Below are 20,925 nucleotides of genomic sequence, written 5' to 3' on the forward strand. Positions count from 1 at the left end.
TGTGGTGGCACATGCCTGTAATCCCAGCTACTTGAGAGGCGGGAGAATTGCTTGAGGCCAGGACGAAGAGGTTGCAGTGAGCCAAGATCACACCCCAGCCTGGGCATCAGAGTGAGACTGTCTCAAAAAACAAAACAAAAACAAAAAAATAAAAATTGTTGGAACTTAATCATATCCTTTAATAATACTGTAGCTCATGGCCGGGCACAGTGGCTCATGCCTATAATCCAGCACTTTGGGAGGCTGAGGCAGGCGGATCACCTGAGGTTGGGAGTTAGTGACCAGCCTGACCAACATGAAGAAACCCTGCCTTTGTTAGAAATACAAAATTAGCTGGGCGTGGTGGTGCATGCCTGTAATCCCACCTACTCGGGGGGCTGAGGCAGCAGAATCTCTTGAACCCTGGAGGCGGAGGTTGTGATGAGCCAAGATCGAGCCATTGTACTCCAGCTTGGGCAACAAGAACGAAACTCCGTCTCAAACAAAAACAAAAACAAAAACACTGTAGCTCGTAAAAGTAGAGATTTCTTTAAGATGTGACTATTGTTTATATAATTGTTCTTTTTCAACAGATGAAATTCTTAACTGGAAGTTAACTTGATTAATTTTTTTTTCTTGTGAGTTTTGGCAATGCTTTCTTGTCCCTTGAGATGAAAATGCACAAGCTAAACCCCATAGTATTTTTGACACTATAAGAAATTGTGGGCCAGGCATGGTGGCTCACATCTGTAATCCCAGCACTTTGGGAGGCCAAGGTGAGTGGATCTCCTGAGGTCAGGAGTTCGAGACCAGCCTGACCAACATGGAGAAACCCCGTCTCTACTAAAAATACAAAATTAGCTGGACATGGTGGTGCATGCCTGTGATCCCAGCTACTGCATGCCTGTGATCCCAGCTACTTGGGAGACTGAGGCAGGAGAATCACTTGAACCCGGGAGGCAGAGGTTGCAGTGAGCCAATATCACGCCATTGCACTCTAGCCTGGGTAACAATAGTGAAACTCTGTCTTAAAAAAAAAAAAAAAAGAAAGAAAAAGAGAAAGAAATTGTGTGCCTGGCCTGAGAAAATGTGAAAAGTGTGTTATTACAAAGACTTATAATGCAAGTTATCATGTTCACCTAGAGTACTTACGTTTTAGTAAATCAGGTCTGTGTTTTGTGGGATGTTTTTCAGAGAGCACGTTTTCAATATCATAGGAGCATTTGATATTCCACGCTTTGTGTACAATTCAGAAAGAAAAAAATTTCTTCCGTAAGTATGCCATCCACTGATTTTAAATTAATTTCAAATGTACTTTTTTTTTCCAGAAGGTATATAGTCTCTTGTTTCACTTTTGGCTCACCTTTGTGTATTATGATAGTCAAAAATAGGCATTCTTTTTTTCTAGGCTGTTAATGACCAACCACCCTGCACCAAATTTATTTGGAACAGCAAGAGATAAAGCAGAGCTGTTTCGTGAGCGATATACCATTTTGCACCAGGTAAGTTTGGTAGCAGGCGGAGGGGAGGATATTAGGTAAACAGAGAAAAAAAGAGACTGTTTCAGTTTAGGGAAATCTCAGGGATGTTTAATGAATGGAATTTTGTGGTCCAAAATTGGTCATTCAATAAACTGTTACTGAGATTTCTGTAATTGAGACCATATAGAAGATACAGAGCTGAAAAAGCTATTTTCCTCTTAACAACAATGATGGTGGTAAAAATAGTAGTTACCATTTAATACATGATATGCCAGTTAGCACTTAACATACATTATTTACCTCATTTAATCCTCATGATACTAATATATGTGTAAATGCTATTATTATCCCCATTTTACAGATGAGGAAACTGAGGCTTAAAGAAGTTTAGTAACTTGCCCATAGATCACATATAGTAAGACAGGATTTCAATCCAGCCTGACTCTAAAGCCCAGCCATTGCCTACTATACTTTACTACCTTCAAGTAGCTTACAGTCTATGAAGTTATAGACATTTGTGCAAATATATAAAGTAGAATTTTATATGTGCTATAACAGATACAAACAATGTATTCAATAAAAGAATCAGGGAAGGCTTCAAGGAAATGATGGCATTTGGCATGGACCTAGATTGCTTTAATCTTGTGGAAATGGGGAAAGGGTGGTGGTGATTGTGAACAAAGGTACAGCAAAAAATGGACTCTGTGCAGGAAATGATGAGAAAATCAGGAGTAGCATGGGATCAGTTTGGAAAGGCAAGTGGGAGCCAAATTGTAGGAGCACTTTGGATGCCACCCTTGGGAGTTGGGACTGTTCTCCTTGTGCCAGGTGCTTTGGAATACCAGAGAAAATCGCAGCCAGGTTTTTTGAGTGCTTCCTCCCCCAGCAGATATGGGGATGACTTAAGAGTGTGAGAGAAGCCTTCTAGAAGTCTGTGCTATTAGTCTTGGCATAAATGATAGCCGGGATGAAGGAAGTGGCAAGGGGTGTAGAATGAGGGCATCACCCTCAAGCAGCAGAAACTATAAGCACATGGTGACTGTCTGGATGTGAAGGAGAAGGGAGGGGGTGAAGAATCAGAGATGAGTAAGGCCTGGAGTCTGAGAGAGTAGAATATAGAATAATGCATTAAACAGGAAAAAGAGAATGTTTGTAGAAGGTGATGGCAGTTTCTGTTTTAAGCATTTGAGTTAAGATTGCCAGGAGAATATCAAGTGAAGTGTACATCTGGAGCTAAGGAAAGAGAGCTGGTAGCATGAGAGAGATTTGGGAGCATCTGCATAGAGTAAAAAATGGAACTACAAGGATGAGACCCTGGCAGAAAGAGAAGAGGGAGGCTAGGCGCGATGGCTCACGCCTGTAATCCCAGCACCCTGGGAGGCTGAGGCGGGTGGATCACCTGAGGTCGGGATCTCGAGACCTGTCTGACCAATATGGAGAAACCCTGTCTCTACTAAAAATACAAAATTAGCCAGGCATGGTGGCGCATGCCTGTAATTCCAGCTACTGGAGAGGCTGAGGCAGGAGAATCGCTTGAACCCGGAAGGCAGAGGTTGTGGTGAGCCGAGATGGCGCCATTGCACTCCAGCCTGGGCAACAAGAGCGAAACTCCATTTCAAAAAAAAAAAAAAAAAAGAGAGAAGAGGGGAAGCGGATAGATAGAACTTGGGGGCCAGGCGAGGATGGTGTTATATGGTAGAAGCACAAGAAGGCTTCAAGGAGGAGCAGATGGTCAGCAGTAGGTTAAATAAAGGTTGAAAAGAATGATCCTTGAGGAAACAGTATCCTCTGCTGCTTTCATTGCTGACATAGTGTTGCCAGGTTAATCTGTCCAAAGTGTAGCTCTGACCACCTCATGGGTTTTGCACAGAAATCTTTCAAGGAAATTCACTGCCTATTAAATGCAGATTATCCTTAATATGTAAGATCTTCTCTCACACATAATTGTCCTAATCTCTACTTTTCCTCTAGTCATACTCTGTGCTGGAGCCAAAACTGAAATATGGAATTATTGTTTCTGTTTCTTTCACTACTTCTGTGACTTTGTTTATCCTGTAGACTGCTCTTCCCTCTTATCTCCACTGTTGAAACTGTCCTAATTTTGGAAGGCTCTTCTCAGATTCCTCCTTTCTGGAGCCCTTCTTGATCTTCAGTTGGATACAATCTTTTTCTTTTTTATTTTATTTTATTTTTGAGATGAAGTCCCGCTCTGTTGCCTAGGCTAGAGTGCAGTGGTACAAACTTGGCTCACTGCAACCTCTGCCTCCTGGGTTCAAGTGATTCTTCTTGCTTAGACTCCCAAGTAGCTGGGATTATAGGCACATACCACTACACCCAGTTAACTTTTTTATTTTAGTAGAGACGGGGTTTCACCATGTTGGCCAGGCTGGGCTCGAACTCCTGACCTCAAGTGATCTGCCCACCTCAGCCTCCCAAAGTGCTGGGATTACAGGCCTGAGCCACCATGCCTAGCTGAATGCAATCTCTTTCTGCTCGAACCGAGTAGTACGTCCTTTTTTTTTTTTTTTCCTGAGGCAGAGTCTTACTCTGTTGCCCAGGCTGTAGTGCAGTGGCGCAATCTCGGTTTGCTGCAACCTCTGCCTCCCAGGTTCAAGAGATATTCCTGCCTCAGCCTCCTGAGTAGCTGGGACTACAGGCACATGCCACAACGCCCGGCTAATTTTTTGTATTTTTAGTAGAGACAGGGTTTCACTGTGTTAGCCAGGATGGTCTCAATCCCCTGACCTCGTGATCCACCTGCCTTGGCCTCCCAAAGTTGGGATCACAGGCGTGAGCCACTGAGTCCAGCCGAGTAGTACGTCTTTTATGTCACTGACTGGACTTGGCCCTACCTTGCATTTGAGGTGTTTACCCTGTGATTAGACTGTGAATTCCTTGTTTATCTCCTCTGCCACATTTGGCACTGTCCTTTATACAAAGAAGGTGCTTAGTAAACACCATATTTCTTTTTTCTTAAGTATGTTTTGAAGTCTACTCTGTTATTGTGGGTGTGCCACTTATCCCTTCTGAGCCTCATTTATTCATCTGTGAAATAAACAGGTTGAAGTTCAGTCCATTCATATTTTCATTGCAGTTATCTTCCAGAAAATCAATCTGATGTTTTCATTATCCTACTTCAAAATATTTGTTTCTCATTGTCTATATGATAAACTTCTTGGCTGGGGATACAGTTTGTATTGTCAGGGCTTTTTGAGTTGGAGGTTACGGAAACTCAAATTGATTAAAACTGAAAAAGGAATATATTGGTTTAGCTTGTATTATGAAGTCTAGAAGTCCACCAGTTTCAAGCCTGGCTGGATCCAGGTGTTCACACAATATCAGGAGGCATCTGTCTCTTTCCATGTCCCAGCTCTTTTAAAAAATTGATTTTACTTTCAAATAGGTTCTCCCTATAAAGTGACAAAGATCTCCACTAGTAGCCTTAGCAACTCTTGGAAAGAGAGTTCCTCTTTTCTAATAGTTCTAGCAAAAGTCTTGAATCTGTCTTTTTTGAGCCTACCTTGAAGCACTTGCTCATCCTTGAACCAATCACTGGCCAAAAGGATGGAGTACTTTCATTTTCTAGGCCTTGAATTCCTATCTATAGAAAGGGGAAGGGGTATCAATCCTACCTAAACTATATGGACTGAGAGTTGGGGAGGGAAGTATCCCCACATGGATCTTACTAATCTCTGGCCTTGTCTGCACTCCATAATTCAACTGTGTTAAACTTTGCATAGCTTCCTAAATACTCTAACTCTTATGGTTTCTCTGCCTGAAATGCTGTTTTTTTTTTTTTTTTTGAGACAGAGTTTCGGTCTTGTTGCCCAGGCAGGAGTGCAGTGGCACGATCTCAGCTCACTTAATCTCTGCCTCCCGGATTCAAGCAATTCTCCTACCTCAGCCTCCTGAGTAGCTGAAATTACAGGCACCTGCCACCATACCCAGCTAATTTTTGTATTTTTGGTACAGATGGAGTTTCACTATGTTGGCCAGGCTGGTCTCGAACTCCTGACCTCAGGTGATCTGCCCTCCTTGGCCTCCCAAAGTGCTGGGATTACAGGCGTGAGCCACTGTGCTTGGCCCTGAAATGTCTTATCTCAGCCTCCTTTTGTTTCTTACTACCCAAACCTTATTTATCATCTGGGCTGTTGTTCAATGGCCCCTTTGGCCTGGGGTACAGTCAGCCCTCACAGTACTTTGTTGTGTGGTGGCACTTCTCTTTCAGTAGCCCCAGTGCTCTCAGAGTGACACTTGGTTGTTCTTCATATCCTCAGCCCACTATGTGCTGCTGCCATATGCACAATAGACCTTTAAAATTTTTACTTTTATTTTTTTAATTTTAAAACTTATATTACTAGATATTTGTATGTTAAATTATGTGGGTTTTCAAATTTGTTGAGAATGAGTAATAGTGACATTAGTTTAAGGACAATGTTTCATCAGGACACTATTTTAGTGAATCTTACATTTAAATGTCTGTTTCAGGAATTCATGTGAATCTTTCTTTTTTATAGAGGACCCACAGGCATGAATTATTTACTCCTCCGGTGATAGGTTCTCACCCTGATGAAAGCGGAAGCAAATTCCAGGTTAGAACATTATCCTAGTTATGTAGGGGATATAAGTGTATGTTTAATATTTGTTGCTTAATTCTAATTTGTTGAATTTTAAATGAAAATAAACTACTGGTAACTGTTTAGCTAACTGGACTGGCTGCATGCCCACTTTTGATATAGTCCATTCCTAGAGTACTGTGTCCCACAAATCTCTATCAGAAGCTACTGCTTCCTTTGAGAAGGCCCTGATACAATGCTAGCCCCAGATACACTGTGGCCTCCAAGATAGCTTTCTAGCCCATTTGGATACTACACTGGCTTTCTGATAACTTTTCAACATTTCTTTTCTTGCCCTCACTCATCCCTTAGTGACCATAGCACTAAGGAACTCAAATACTGGTTCCTTGCCCAACTCATCCCTCGTGACCACCACACACAGTTATTGAACTAGAATGTGTTACATTGGTTGAAGTGAAAACTTTACTTAACGTACTAAGGAAACAACATTTATAGAATGAATGTGAGAACACAAATGGATCCCACAACCTAGGCAACATAGCAAGACCTCATCTTTACAAACAATAAAAAACATTAGCTAGGCATGGTGGTGTGCACCTGTGGTCCCAGCTACCTGAGAGGCTGAGGTGGGAGGATGACTTGAGCTTGGGAGGTTGAGGCTGCAGTGAGCTGAGATCATGCCACTGTACTCCAGCCTGGGTGACAGTGTAAGGACCCCCTCAAACAAACAAAACTTTTATTAGAGTATAAATTAGGTTTTAGAAATTGGCATTACTTATATTTCCCTACCAAAGATCATCTATATGTTTTCTATATTAGGTTTTCTCTGGCAACTGAGATGCCCACAGCCCAGGAGCCTTTTCCCTCATCTCCTCTTTGACAAAGTAATTTAAGGCTTAACTAAATAATTATTCTTTTCGAACTGTCTAATTCTGTATCTGTGATGGCACATTCCCTACTTAAATTACATTTATCTACCTGTATGATAATATCCCTTTACAGATTGCAAAAACGATGTGCTAAAAAATACTATTATTTTTACTTCTCCTGTGTTGTTTTAGGTTCTTTTTTTTTTTTTCTTTTGATAGAGACATGGGGTCTTGTGATGTTGCCCAGGCTGGTCTTGAATTCCTGGCCTCAAGTGATCCTCCTGCCCCAGCCTCCTGAGTAGCTGGGACAACAGGTGTGCACCACTACACTTGGCTAGGTTCTTTTCCCTTCCCTTCCCCCTTCACCCTTTCCCTTTTCTTTCCTTTCTTTCTGACAGTCTTGCTCTGTCACCCAGGCTGTAGTGCAGTAGTGCAATCTTGGCTCACTGCAACCTCCTCTTCCCAGGTTCAAGCAATTCTGCCTCAGCCTCTTGAGTAGCTGGGATTATACGTGCACACCACCATGCCTAACTAATTTTTTTGTATTTTTAGTAGAGATGGTGTTTTGCCATGTAGGCCAGGCTGGTCTTGAACTCCTGACCTCAAGTGATCCATCCACCTCAGCCTCCCAAAGTGCTGGGTTTACAGGCGTGAGCCACCACGCCCAGCCCTACGTTCAGATTTTTTAAGAGTAACTCCAGTATTAAATGTTAATGTGATTACTATGGAATGATAGGATTGTATAAGTTTTTATTTCTTTCTTGTCTATATTTTAAATTTTTTTCTATAGTATACATGAATTATTTGTAATAAGAAAACAAAGATAAAACGTAAAGATAAAAGAAGCTCTACTTGGTAATTTCTATAAATATGAAAACTTATATATCCTTTTATCTAGCAATTGTGTTTCTAGAATGTGTAGAACTTTATTCAACAATTATTATCTGTAGCTGGATGCAGTGGCTAGTGCCTGTAATCCTGGTGACTCAGGAGGCTGTGGTGGAAGGATCACTTGAGCCCAGTTGAAGGCTGCAGTGAGGTATGAGAGTGTCACTGCACTCTAGCCTGGGCAATGTGAGACCCCATCTCAAAAAAAAAAAGAAAAAAGTTTCTATCGCTGTAGTGGGCCAAAGAAAGGTGCACAGAAATATTAAAAATTGTTTTTATTAGTAGAAAACTGGGAACAACTTAAATGTCCTTTAATGGGAGTTTGGTGAAATAAATGGTCATATGTATAATATAGATATCTATTCTTTAAACAGAAGGAAATTTATATGTAGAAAAGTGGAAAGATATCTCAGATATTAACTTCAAAAAGTTAAGTTGCAGAATAGTACATATACTATGATTTCATCTTTGTGAATAAACTGTATAGGTGTGTGTCATAAGTTATATATGTATGTATTTACATATATTTAGGATTACATACAGAAAAAGTTAGAAAGGATTTTTTATTTTATTTTATTTTATTTTTATTTTTATTTTTTTGAGATGTAATCTTGCTCTGTTGCCCAGGCTGGAGTGCAGTGGCGTGATATCAGCTCACTGCAAGCTCTGCCTCCTGGGTTCACGCCATTTTCCTGCCTCAGCCTCCTGAGTAGCTGGGACTACAGGCGCCCACCACCACGCCCGGCTAATTTTTTGTATTTTTAGTAGAGATGGCGTTTCACTGTGGTCTCGATCTCCTGACCTTGTGATCCGCCCGCCTTGGCCTCCCAAAGTGCTGGGATTACAGGTGTGAGCCACTGTGCCCGGGTGGCAAGGATTTTTTACAATGGTGTCCCAATTTTTACTACCTTAAACTTTCTGATTAGAAAAAAAGATCAGATTGAGAATGTAAATAATAATGAGAGCCTTTTAAAATACTAAGTAAAATTAGAATATATATTTTTAAATAGCTTGCTAATTTTCAAAAGGTACTGTTCAAATAAAATAAAATTGATATTCTTTTCTATATTTTAAAAATAAATGTACTTATCATTATTCGGAATGATATGGTGTGGATTCAGTCATTGGTAAGAGCCTGAGTTGATGTGGTGTTTCTTTAGGCATGATTCTTTCAGGCCATCATACACTTGATCTTACAGCTTTTTTGTAGGACAAAATTAAACATCCTAAGTTTAATTTTACAACTTTATTTCCATTTTATTTGATTTTCTACTGTAAAGTAGCTATAAATGCTGAAATGTGTACCCCAAATTTACTTACTTATAAAAAGTTTAGTTTCTTGAAAGAATATATTTATAGTCTTTAAAATTTATTTTGTTTTATTTTAGCTTAAAACAATAGAAACCTTATTGGGTAGTACAACCAAAATCGGAGATGTGATTGTTCTTGGAATGATAACGCAGTTAAAAGAGGTAACTTAATAAACATCAAACTTTTAGTTTTGGCCTTGGATTGATAAAATGTCGGTTACATAGAACATTTTTGTGGCGGGCACAGGAATGTACTCTTTATTGAAAACTCGCCTCACCAACAGAAAAATATTGGAATAGTGGTAATATAAGGAAATAGTATCATCATGTTAGAAGCCTTGGAATAAGGATAAATAATGGCTGTTGGCCAGGCATAGTGGCTCACGCCTGTAATCCCAGCCACTTTAGGAGTCCGAGGCAGGCGGATCACCTGAGGCCAGGAGTTCGAGACCAGCCTGACCAACATGGAGAAACCCTGTCTCTACTAAAAATACAAAATTAGCCGGGTGTGGTGGCGCATGCCTGTAATCCCAGCTACTCTGGAGGCTGAGGCAGGAGAATTGCTTGAACCCAGGAGGTGGAGGTTGCAGTGAGCCGAGATGGTGCCATTGCGCTCTAGCCTGGGCAACAAGAGCGAAACTTTGTCTCAAAATAAATGAATAAATAAAATAAAATAATGGCTGTTCAGCAGAGAAACCCATTTCCTCTCTCCATAGGGCCTGTTTTACAATGATGTAAAAATTAGGTCATGTTCATTTTCATATTAGACTTTTTGTTAAATAAACTTTTGTAATAGTAAAAAAAACCAGAAAACAAAAACACAAAAAACTTTTCTCAGTTACCAAGTGTCTTTTTCGTTTGTGGTTGGTTTCCTGAGTAGACATCAGGACAGTGTCTTGTCTGGGAGCCCAGTTTGCATAGCCTGAAATTAGGCCCCTAGTGACCTCTGGATAAACAGAGAGTACTGGGTTTCTGAACAAGCAATCTGCAGAGTATGTCCTGGTCACTTGGAGATGTGGTTGGCTGTCTTAGAAGGTACCTGGGGAGACCCTCCGTATGGCAGACATTGAGTGTCCCTCTTGCCATTTTTTATCTGTAGGAGTCATTCTCCATTTTGTACCTGTGAGGAGTCAGAATCTCAGTTAAGTGATTAGTCTGGGGTTATCAAACTAGTAAATGGAAGAGCCTGGACTAGAAATAATAGCTGATTTTTAAAATCCACTTTTCTCCCTACTGTATTATGTTGTCAAACTTGTAGTTTCATTTTTTGGTCATAGTTTTCATTGTTACATAAATGTGGATTTATTTCTTTTCATTTTTTTTTAGGGAAAATTTTTTCTGGAAGATCCTACTGGAACAGTACAACTAGACCTTAGTAAAGCTATATCCTTCACTTGTCTGTATTTTTTAAAATCTGCCTTATGTGAATTGGGGAAATTGATTATATATCCTTCTAAAACTTACCTATTTGGGTTCTCAATGTAACTTCTCTATGTTGCTGGTATAGGAATATAGAGATATAATCCTAAACAGAGACAGAACAACTTTAATTTCCTCTTATTTGAAGAATCTAGATGAATGACTGACGAAGTTTATATCATGGTAAGAATGATCCACCCTGTCAATATTACCAAGAATTAAACATGAGGACATTTAAACCTAAATTTTTTAAAGCTCTTTCTAAGCTGTGGTCTATTCACAGTTTCAAATGGGAAGTCTTTGAATTTATTATTTAGAAGCCTTATTGGTCTCAAAATGTATGTTGACTTTATTACTGCCTCAAGAATAGAGTTATTTTCCTCAGCTGTTGTATACCAGTTCCATAGTGGCTTATACACAGAGGCATGCTTTGTCTTAGCAGAAGGTAAGTCAGTGTACTTTGTTACTGTCCTCCTTCTCATTCTCCAGTAAAACTATTTCTGCTTTGGGTAAAACATGTTAACATGATATAATTTGGGATACCATTAATTAGAAGAGCATATTTTTGGCAAAATAACTCTTAGACTGTTAATGGGCTAATAGATATCTTTTTGGGGTGATGAAAATGTTCTGAAATTAGATAGTAGTAATGGCTATACAACTTGTGAATATACTAAAAATCACCAAATGATACACTTTTTTTTTTTTTTTTTTTTTTTTGAGACAGAGTCTCACTATGTCACCTAGGCTGGAGTGCAGTGGTGTGATCTTGGCTCACTGCAACCTCCGCCTCCTAGGTTCAAGTGATTCTTATGCCTCAGCCTTCCGAGTAGCTGGGATTATAGGTGCATGCCACCATGCCTGGCTAATTTTTTGTATTTTAGTAGAGACGGGGTTTCACCATGTTGCCCAGGCTGGTTTCAAACTCCTGAGCTCAGGCAATCCACCTGTCTTGGCCTCCCAAAGTGTTGGGATTACAGGCATGAGCCATGCCCGACCTGAATTATGCACTTTTTTTTTTGTTTTTTTTTTTGAGACGGAGTCTCACTCTGTCGCCCAGGCTGGAGTGCAATGGCACAATCTCGGCTCACTGCAAGCTCCACCTCCTGGGTTCATGCCATTCTCCTGCCTTGGCCTCCCTAGTAGCTGGGACTACAGTTGCCTGCCACTACACCTGGTTAATTTTTTTTTTATTTTTGTATTTTTAGTAGAGACGAGGTTTCACCATGTTAGCCAGGATGGTTTCTTGTGATCCGCCCACCTCAGCCTCCCAAAGTGCTGGGATTACAGGCATGAGCCACTGCGCCCGGCCCTGAATTATATACTTTTAAAGGGTGAATTGTATAGTATGTGAATGATATCTCAATAAAGTTGAAAAAAACACTTAATTTTATATAGGGCCATAAAATGAAACATTTCCTAATATGTATTTCAACACGTACTGCCAAACTGAAAAGCGAAAAGTTATGAATCTATTTCTATTTTATGAACTTTATAAGTTGAGACTCTGTGGATCTAAAGTTGAGTCTGGCAACCTCTGTAATTAGTTCACAGGGCATAAGACTAGCCTGACATTACTGCTTTGTTGTAACATAATTTTGTCCTTTCAAACACAGAGGATTAGACAAATGAAAGTGATGTTACTTTTTTTCAGGTTGGTTTGAAGATCAAGTGTTTCATGTCAATGCCTTTGGATTTCCACCCACTGAGCCCTCTAGCACTACTAGGTATTAAAATGTTTGGTTTATACTCTACGGGAATTTGGTAATGCTGGCAGGAGTGAATGTAAGATAGTACATCATATCTCAGTTACTACAAGGTGTCAGGCTTTGTGTCAGAATGGAAAGAGCAATGGAAAATGAGAATTAGAAGACTGGATTTTATATGTAATGTGAAAACTCACAGATTGGCCAAAGATTAGTTGCAATACCGTCTTTGTACTTCAGCTTTAACTGGGAAAGATCTCCAGTCTATCTGTTTTATTTATCTTTGGGGTTGATGAGAGGTTCAAGTGAGATAAGAGAGATAGAATAACACTTAGAAGAATATAATTCCATGTTAATATAAAATTCTCACTTTTATATTCTAATGAATGAAAGTTATGTGAGGTAGCTTATAGCTCCTTAATATAAGTAAAAGCATCATAATACTAGAGCTATTCCAAAATGGCCTTCTCTTAGAGGAACTGAACTCCCTGTCACTTGAGTTATTTGGGCAGAGGCTGTATGATAGTATAAAAGTTGTACTTGGTGGCTCATGGGTTGAAAGTAGTCTATAGACCTTTCTTTCCTTCTCCCCACTTTGAGGTGTTTAAAAACATTTTGAGTTAGTTTCCGTTGTATAAAAATTAGAAGATTTCTCATAAAGGTCTAGGTTTCGGAGTTCTCTTTTAACAGTAGGATCTGGCAATACAGTGCCTGAATTTTCACATGGCAAAAACTAAACTGCAGTGGTTGCCCACTTTGGGCAGGGCAGGTATGTCTGCCCTAGTTACTGTCAGTGGACTGCTGCTTTGCTATTTGGTGTTATCTTCTTGGAGCCTGTAAGCATTCGAATTTGCCACTTCTGGGGGAATTAAAGTAGTTGACTTCTAATCATGAGATTCTGTATGATGGTGATGATATCAAAAGGAAGCATAAGGATTAAGATTTTAGTTTTATCAGGAGGCAGAGGTTGCAGTGAGCTGAGATCGCGCCACTGCACTCCAGCCTGGCAACAGAGCGAGACTCCATCTCAACAACAACAACAACAAAGATTTTAGTTTTAGTATGCCTGTATAAATTCAGGGTGCAAAGGCAACATTTTCTGGCTGGGAGTTTACTGGCAGGGCAGCCTTTGCAGAGCATCTACTCTTCCTGTTGAAGTGACTGAGGGAAAGGTACTGATCTTGCTAAGGAGAACACAAGCCCTAATCAAGCCAAGCTCACCTCGAGCTTTTGGTGAGTGCTTTTGGTGCAGTTTGTGGCTTTTTCCAATATGGTAAGTTTCCTTTGGAATATGTTTAGAGCAAAATTGCCATTGTTGTGTGTGTTTTTTTTTTTTTTTTAAATTATTATTATACTTTAAGGTCTAGGGTACATGTGCACAATGTGCAGGTTTGTTACATATGTAGCCATGTTGGTGTGCTGCACCCATTAACTTGTCCATTTACATTAGGTATATCTCCTAATGCTATCCCTCCCCTAGCCCCCCACCCCACAACAGGCCCCAGTGTATGATGTTCCCCACCCTGGGTCCAAGTATTCTCATTGTTCAATTCCCACCTATGAGTGAGAACATGCGGTGTTTGGTTTTCTGTCCTTGCGATAGTTTGCTGAGAATTATGGTTTCCAGCTTCATCCATGTCCCCAAAAAGGACATGAACTCATCCTTTTTTATGGCTGCATAGTATTCCATGGCGTATATGTGCCACATTTTCTTAATCCAGCCTATCATTGATGGACATTTGGGTTGGTTCCAAGTCTTTGCTATTGTGAATAGTGCTGTAATAAACATACGTGTGCATGTGTCTTTATAGCAGCATGATTTATAATCCTTTGGATATATACCCAGTAATGGGATGGCTGGGTCTAATGGTATTTCTACTTCTAGATCCTTGAGGAATCGCCACACTGTCTTCCATAATGGTTGAACTAGTTTACAGTCCCATTAACAGTGTAAAAGTGTTCCTATTTTTCCACATCCTCTCCAGCACCTGTTGTTTCCTGAGTTTTTAATGATTGCCATTCTAACTGGTGTGAGATGGTATCTCATTGTGGTTTTGATTTGCATTTCTCTGATAGCCAGTGACGATGAGCATTTTTTCATGTGTCTGTTGGCTACATAAATATCTTCTTTTGAGAAGCGTCTGTTCATATCCTTCACCCACTTTTTGATGGAGTTCTTTGATTTTTTTCTTGTAAATTTGTTTAAGTTCTTTGTAGATTCTGGATATTAGCCCTTTGTCAGATGGGTAGATTGTAAACATTTTCTCCCATTCTGTAGGTTGCCTGTTCACTTGAATGGTAGTTTCTTTTGCTGTGCAGAAGCTCTTTAGTGTAATTAGATCCCATTTGTCAATTTTGGCTTTTGTTGCCATTGCTTTTGGTGTTTTAGTCATGAAGTCCTTGCCCATGCCTATGTCCTGAATGGTATTGCCTAGGTTTTCTTCTAGGGTTTTTATGGTTTTAAGTCTAACATTTAAGTCTTTAATCCATCTTGAATTAATTGTTGTATAAAGTGTAAGGAAGGGATCCAGTTTCAGCTTTCTACATACAGCTAGCCAGTTTTCCCAGCACCATTTATTAAATAGGGAATCCTTTCCCCATTTCTTGTTTTTGTCAGGTTTGTCAAAGACCAGCTGGTTGTAAATGTGTGGTATTATTGCTGAGGGCTTTGTTCTGTTCCATTGGTCTATATCTCTGTTTTGTACCAGTACCATGCTGTTTTGGTTACTGTAGCCTTGTAGTATAATTTGAAGTCAGGTAGCATGATGCTTCTAGCTTTCTTCTTTTGGCTTAGAATTGTCTTGGCAATGCAGGCTCTTTTTTGGTTCCATATGAACTTTAGTTTTTTCCAATTCTGTGAAGAAAGTCATTGGTAGCTTGATGGGGATGGCACTGAATCTATAAATTATCTTGGGCAGTATGGCCATTTTCACGATATTGATTCTTTCTATCCATGAGCATGGAATGTTCTTCCATTTGTTTGTGTCCTCTTTTATTTTGTTGAGCAGTGATTTGTAGTTCTCCTTGAAGAGGTCCTTCACATCCCATGTAAGTTGGATTTCTAGGTATTTTATTCTCTTTGAAGCAGTTGTGAATGGGAGTTCACGCATGATTTGGCTCTCGTTTGTCTGTTATTGGTGTATAGGAATGCGTGTGATTTTTGCACATTGATTTTGTATCCTGAGACTTTACTGAAGTTGCTTATCAGCTTAAGGAGATTTTGGGCTGGGACAGTGGGGTTTTCTAAATATATAATCATGTCATCTACAAACAGGGACAATTTGACTTCCTCTTTTCCTAATTGAATACCCTTTATTTCTTTATCCTGCCTGATTGCCCTGGCCAGAACTTCCAACACTATGTTGAATAGGAGTGGTGAGATAGGGCATCCCTGTCTTGTGCCAGTTTTCAAAGGGAATGCTTCCAGTTTTTGCCCATTCAGTATGATATGGGCTGTAGGTCTGTCATAAATAGCTCTTATTATTTTGAGATACGTCCCATCAATACCTAGTTTATTGAGAGTTTTTAGCATGAAGGCTGTTGAATTTTGTCGAAGGCCTTTTCTGCATCTATTGAGATAATCATGTGGTTTTTGTATTTGGTTCTGTTTAAATGATGGATTATGTTTATTGATTTGCATATGTTGAACCAGCCTTACATCCCAGGGATCAAGCCCACTTGATCATGGTGAATAAGCTTTCTGATGTGCTGCTGGATTCGGTTTGCCAGTATTTTATTGAGGATTTTTGCGTCAATGTTCATCAGGAATATTGGCCTGAAATTCTCTTTTTTTGTTGTGTCTTTGCCAGGCTTTGGTATCAGGATGATGCTGGCCTCATAAAATGAGTCAGGGAGGATTCCTTTTGTTTCTGTTGATTCAGTAGTTTCAGAAGGAATGGTACCAGCCCCTCTTTGTACCTCTGGTAGAATTCGGCTGTGAATCCGTCTGGTCCTGGACTTTTTTTGGTTGGTAGGTTATTAATTATTGCTTCAATTTCAGAGCCTGTTATTGGTCTATTCAGGGATTCAACTTCTTCCTGGTTTAGTCTTGGGAGGCTGTATGTGTCCAGGAATATATCCATTTCTTCTAGATTTTCTAGTTTATTTGCGTAGAGGTGTTTATAGTATTCTCTGATGGTAGTTTGTATTTCTGTGGGGTCGGTGGTGATATCCCCTTTATCATTTTTAATTGCGTCTATTTGATTCTTCTCTCTTCTGTATTAGTCTTGCTAGCAGTCTATCAATTTTGTTGATCTTTTCAAAAAACCAGCTCCTGGATTCAATGATTTTTTTGAAGGGTTTTTTGTGTCTCTATCTCCTTCAGTTCTGCTCTGATCTTAGTTATTTCTTGCCTTCTGCTAACTTTTGAATGTGTTTGTTCTTGCTTCTCTAGTTCTTTTAATTGTGATGTTAGGGTGTCAATTTTAGATCTTTCCTACTTTCTCTTGTGGGCATTTAGTGCTATAAATTTCCCGCTACACACTGCTTTAAATGTGTCCCAGATATTTTGGTATGTTGTATCTTTGTTCTCATTGGTTTTAAAGAACATCTTTATTTCTGCCTTCATTTTGTTACGTACCCAGTAGTCATTCAGGAGCAGATTGTTCAGTTTCCATGTAGTTGAGTGGTTTTGAGTGAGTTTCTTAATCCTGAGTTCTAGTTTAATTGCACTGTAGTCTGAGAGACAGTTTGTTATAATTTCTATTCTTTTACATTTGGTGAGGAGGGCTTTACTTCCAACTATGTGGTCAATTTTGGAATAAGTGCGATGTGGTGCTGAGAAGAATGTATATTCTGTGGATTTGGGGTGGAGAGTTCTGTAGATGTCTATTAGGTCTGCTTGGTGCAGAGCTGAGTTCAATTCCTGGGTATCCTTGTTAACTTTCTGTCTCATTGATCTGTCTAATGTTGACAGTGGGGTGTTAAAATCTGCCATTATTATTGTGTGGGAGTCTAAGTCTCTGTAGGTCTCTAAGGACTTGCTTTATGAATGTGGGTGCTCCTGTATTGGATGCATAAATACTTAGGATAGTTAGCTCTTCTTGTTGAATTGATCCCTTTACCATTATGTAATGGCCTTCTTTGTCTCTTTTGATCTTTGTTCGTTTAAAGTCTGTTTTATCAGAGACTAGGATTGCAACCCCTGCTTTTTTTTGTTTTCCATTTGCTTGGTAGATCTTCCTCCACCCCTTTATTTTGAGCCTGTGTGTGTCTCTGCACATGAGATGGGTCTCCTGAATACAGCACACTGATGGGTCTTGACTCATCAGTTTGCCAGTCTGTGTCTTTTAATTCAAGCATTTAGCCCATTTACATTTAAGGTTAATATTGTTATGTGTGAATTTCATCCTGTCCTTATGATGTTAGCTGGTTATTTTGCTCATTAGTTGATGCAGTTTCTTCCTAGCATCGAAGGTCTTTACAATTTGGTATGTTTTTGCAGTGGTTGGTACCGGTTGTTCCTTTCCATGTTTAGTGCTTCCTTCAGGAGCTCTTGTAAGGCAGGCCTGGTAGTGACAAAATCTCAGCATTTGTTTGTTTGTAAAGGATTTTATTTCTCCTTCACTTATGAAGCTTAGTTTGGCTGGATATGAAATTCTGGGTTGAAAATTCTTTTCTTTAAGAATGTTGAGTATTGGCCCCCACTCTCTTCTGGCTTGTAGAGTTTCTGCTGAGAGATCCGCTGTTAGTCTGATAGGCTTCCCTTTGTGGGTAACCCGACCTTTCTCTCTGGCTGCCCTTAACATTTTTTTCCTTCATTTCAACTTTGGTGAATCTAACAATTATGTGTCTTGGAGTTGCTCTTCTTGAGGAGTATCTTTGTGGTGTTCTCTGTATTTCCTGAATTTTAATGTTGACCTGCCTTGCTAGTTTGGGGAAGATCTCCTGGATAATATCCTGAAGAGTGTTTTCCAACTTGGTTCCATCCTCCCCGTCACTTTCAGGTATACCAGTCAAACGTAGATTTGGTCTTTTCACATAGTCCCATATTTCTTGGAGGCTTTGTTCATTTCTTTTTGCTGTTTTTTCTCTAAACTTCTCCCTTCATTTCATTCATTTGATCTTCAATCACTGATACCCTTTCTTCCAGTTGATCAAATCAGCTACTGAAGCTTGTTGCATGTGTCACGTAGTTCTCATGCCATGGTTTTCAGCTCCATCAGGTCATTTAAGGTCTTCTCTACGCTGTTTATTCAAGTTAGCCATTCGTCTAATCTTTTTTCAAGGTTTTTAGCTTCTTTGCGATGGGTTCGAACATCCTTCTTTAGCTTGGAGCAGTTTGTTATTACCGATTGTCTGAAGCCTTCTTCTCTCAACTTATCAAAGTCATTTTCCATGCAGCTTTGTTCTGTTGCTGGCGAGGAGCTGCGTTCCTTTGGAGAAGAAGAGGCGCTCTGATTTTTAGAATTTTCAGCTTTTCTGCTCTGGTTTCTCCCCATCTTTGTGGTTTTGTCCACCTTTGGTCTTTTATGATGGTGACGTACAAATGGGGTTTTGATGTAGATGTCCTTTCCGTTTGTTAGTTTTCCTTCTAACAGTCAGGACCCTAAGCTGCAGGTCTGTTGGAGTTTGCTGGAGGTCCACTCCAGACCCTGTTTGCCTGGGTATCACCAGTGGAGGCTGCAGAACAGCAAATATTGCAGAACAGCAAATGTTGCTGCCTGATACTTCCTCTGGAAGCTTTGTCTCACAGGGGCACTGGACTGTATGAGGTGTCAGTCAGCCCCTACTGGGAGGTGTCTCCCAGTTAGGCTACTCAGGGGTCAGGGACCCACTTGAGGAGGCAGTCTGTCTGTTCTCAGATCTCAAACTCCATGCTGGGAGAACCACAACTCTCTTCAGAGGTGTCAGACAGGGAAGTTTAAGTCTGCAGAAGTTTCTACTGTCTTTTGTTCAGCTATGCCCTGCTCGCAGTGGTAGAGTCTACAGAGGCAGGCAGGCCTCCTTGAGCTGCAATGGGCTCCACCCAGTTCAAACTTCCTGGCCACTTTGTTTACCTACTCATGCCTCAGCAATGGCAGATGCCCCTCCCCCAGCCTCACTGTGTCTTGCAGTTTGATCTCAGACTGTTGTGCTAGCAGTGAGTGAGGCTCCGTGGGCATGGGATCCTCTGAGCCAGGCGTGGTATATAATCTCCTCGTGTGCCGTTTGCTGAGACTGTTGGAAAAGTGCAGTATTTGGGTGGGAGTGTCCCGATTTTCCAGGTACCGTCTGTTACAGCTTCCTTGGCTAGGAAAGGGAATTCCCTGACCCCTTGCACTTCCCGGGTGAGTCGATGCCCCACCCCACTTTGGCTCACACTCCATGGGCTGCACCCATTGTCTGACAAGCCCCAGTGAGATGAACCGAGTTCCTCAGTTGGAAATCCAGAAATCACCTGTCTTGTGCATCGCTCACGCTTGGAGCTGTAGACTGGAGCTGTTCCTATTCGGCCATCTTGGAACCTCAAGCGCTGTGGTGTTTTTGTTTTGTACAAGCTTCAAAATTACTACTTTGGAATGAGAGGTATATTTGAGTTGGCTGGCTGTCAGTTTACCATTTATTTCTCTTTAGCCAAGAGATCATTATTATAATGTTTCAAATAATTTTCCACTTAAATTATACCATTTTCTCTACATCCAGCTGTTCAGTATATGCTTAGTAAACCACAGGACTGGTAATGAGGTGTAATAAAGTACATTAAAATGAAATAATCATTTTATTCTTGTTAGGATTATAAATTACTTTTCTCTTAAAATACCTTCAAAATACAAAATTCAGGGCACTAAATCTGGTGGTAGACAACTCAACAACTAATATTTTACTGAGTTTTTTTATGTGAAAATACTGTTTTAGAAATAAGTGCAAATAGGTCTACAGTATGGTCCTATCCTAAAGAGATTTACACTGACTTAATACCCTCCCTACCATTGTGTAGTTAATGCAAATAATTTTTTTTAATGGAAGATGTGAGTAAGGCTTTTCTGAAGTTTAATTTCTCAATATTTAGCTTAATAGGTGTTTCTGTGATGCTCTGGTTTATGTTTGGGTATATGCTTAACTGAAATCATCATATAATTGCATCTACTTACTGCGTTCCTCTAGCAACTGCAAAATTATTACTGTACCTTTGAAAATGCCAGTTGGTCCACTTGGTGGGAACAATTATCAGTTACCATGTCTAAGGGCTTACAGTGTACTAAGTACTGTGCCCTATCTGCTTTCTGTACATTATCACTTTTATTCCTTCTAGTAAACCTGTGCAGTAGACATGAGTTTAGTTTTTTTGCATTTGAAGAGTTAGGTTAAGAAGTGTTGATTTGGGAGGCTGAGGTGGGTGGATTGCTTGAGCTGTGGAGTTCAGGACTAGCCTGGGCAACACGGTAAACCCTGTCTCTATTAAAAATACAAAAATTAGCCAGGTGTGGTGGCATGTGCTTATAGTCCCAGCTACTTGGGCGGGACAATCGCTTGAACTTAGGAGGTGGAGGCTGCAGTGAGCCGAGATCCTGCCACTGCACTCCAGCCTGGGCGACACACTGAGACTTTGTCCCTCTACCCCCCAAAAAAGAAAGGTTGGGTAATTTGTCCACGGTCACAAACTTTTTTTTAAGATGTAGTTTCACTCTTGTTGTCCAGGCTGGAGTGCAATGGCACCATCTCAGCTCACCACAACCTCTACCTCCTGGTTTCAAACCATTCTCCTGCCTCAGCCT

General features: G+C 40.2%; 1 protein-coding gene and 1 long non-coding RNA gene across 2 annotated transcripts in view; one reads left to right on the top strand and one right to left on the bottom strand.

The window, feature by feature from the left end:
• LOC105481860 (DNA polymerase epsilon 2, accessory subunit) overlaps window positions 1-20,925 on the top strand; it is a 52,956-nt gene that overhangs the window by 13,030 nt on the left and 19,001 nt on the right. Inside the window, exons 4-10 of the mRNA XM_011741656.3 lie at window positions 1,174-1,251; window positions 1,388-1,481; window positions 5,978-6,052; window positions 9,183-9,266; window positions 10,431-10,487; window positions 10,920-10,968; window positions 12,178-12,250. Coding sequence (XP_011739958.1) covers window positions 1,174-1,251; window positions 1,388-1,481; window positions 5,978-6,052; window positions 9,183-9,266; window positions 10,431-10,487; window positions 10,920-10,968; window positions 12,178-12,250 — 510 coding nt within the window. The remainder of the gene's footprint in view (window positions 1-1,173; window positions 1,252-1,387; window positions 1,482-5,977; window positions 6,053-9,182; window positions 9,267-10,430; window positions 10,488-10,919; window positions 10,969-12,177; window positions 12,251-20,925) is intronic.
• LOC105481859 (uncharacterized) overlaps window positions 1-20,925 on the bottom strand; it is a 61,309-nt gene that overhangs the window by 11,380 nt on the left and 29,004 nt on the right. Inside the window, exons 4-5 of the long non-coding RNA XR_011625900.1 lie at window positions 1,132-1,215; window positions 16-117 (exon numbers count right to left, since the gene is read on the bottom strand). This is a non-coding gene — a long non-coding RNA (uncharacterized lncRNA). The remainder of the gene's footprint in view (window positions 1-15; window positions 118-1,131; window positions 1,216-20,925) is intronic.

This window comes from Macaca nemestrina, chromosome 7 (assembly GCF_043159975.1).
Source record: "Macaca nemestrina isolate mMacNem1 chromosome 7, mMacNem.hap1, whole genome shotgun sequence".
Lineage (NCBI taxonomy): Eukaryota > Metazoa > Chordata > Mammalia > Primates > Cercopithecidae > Macaca > Macaca nemestrina.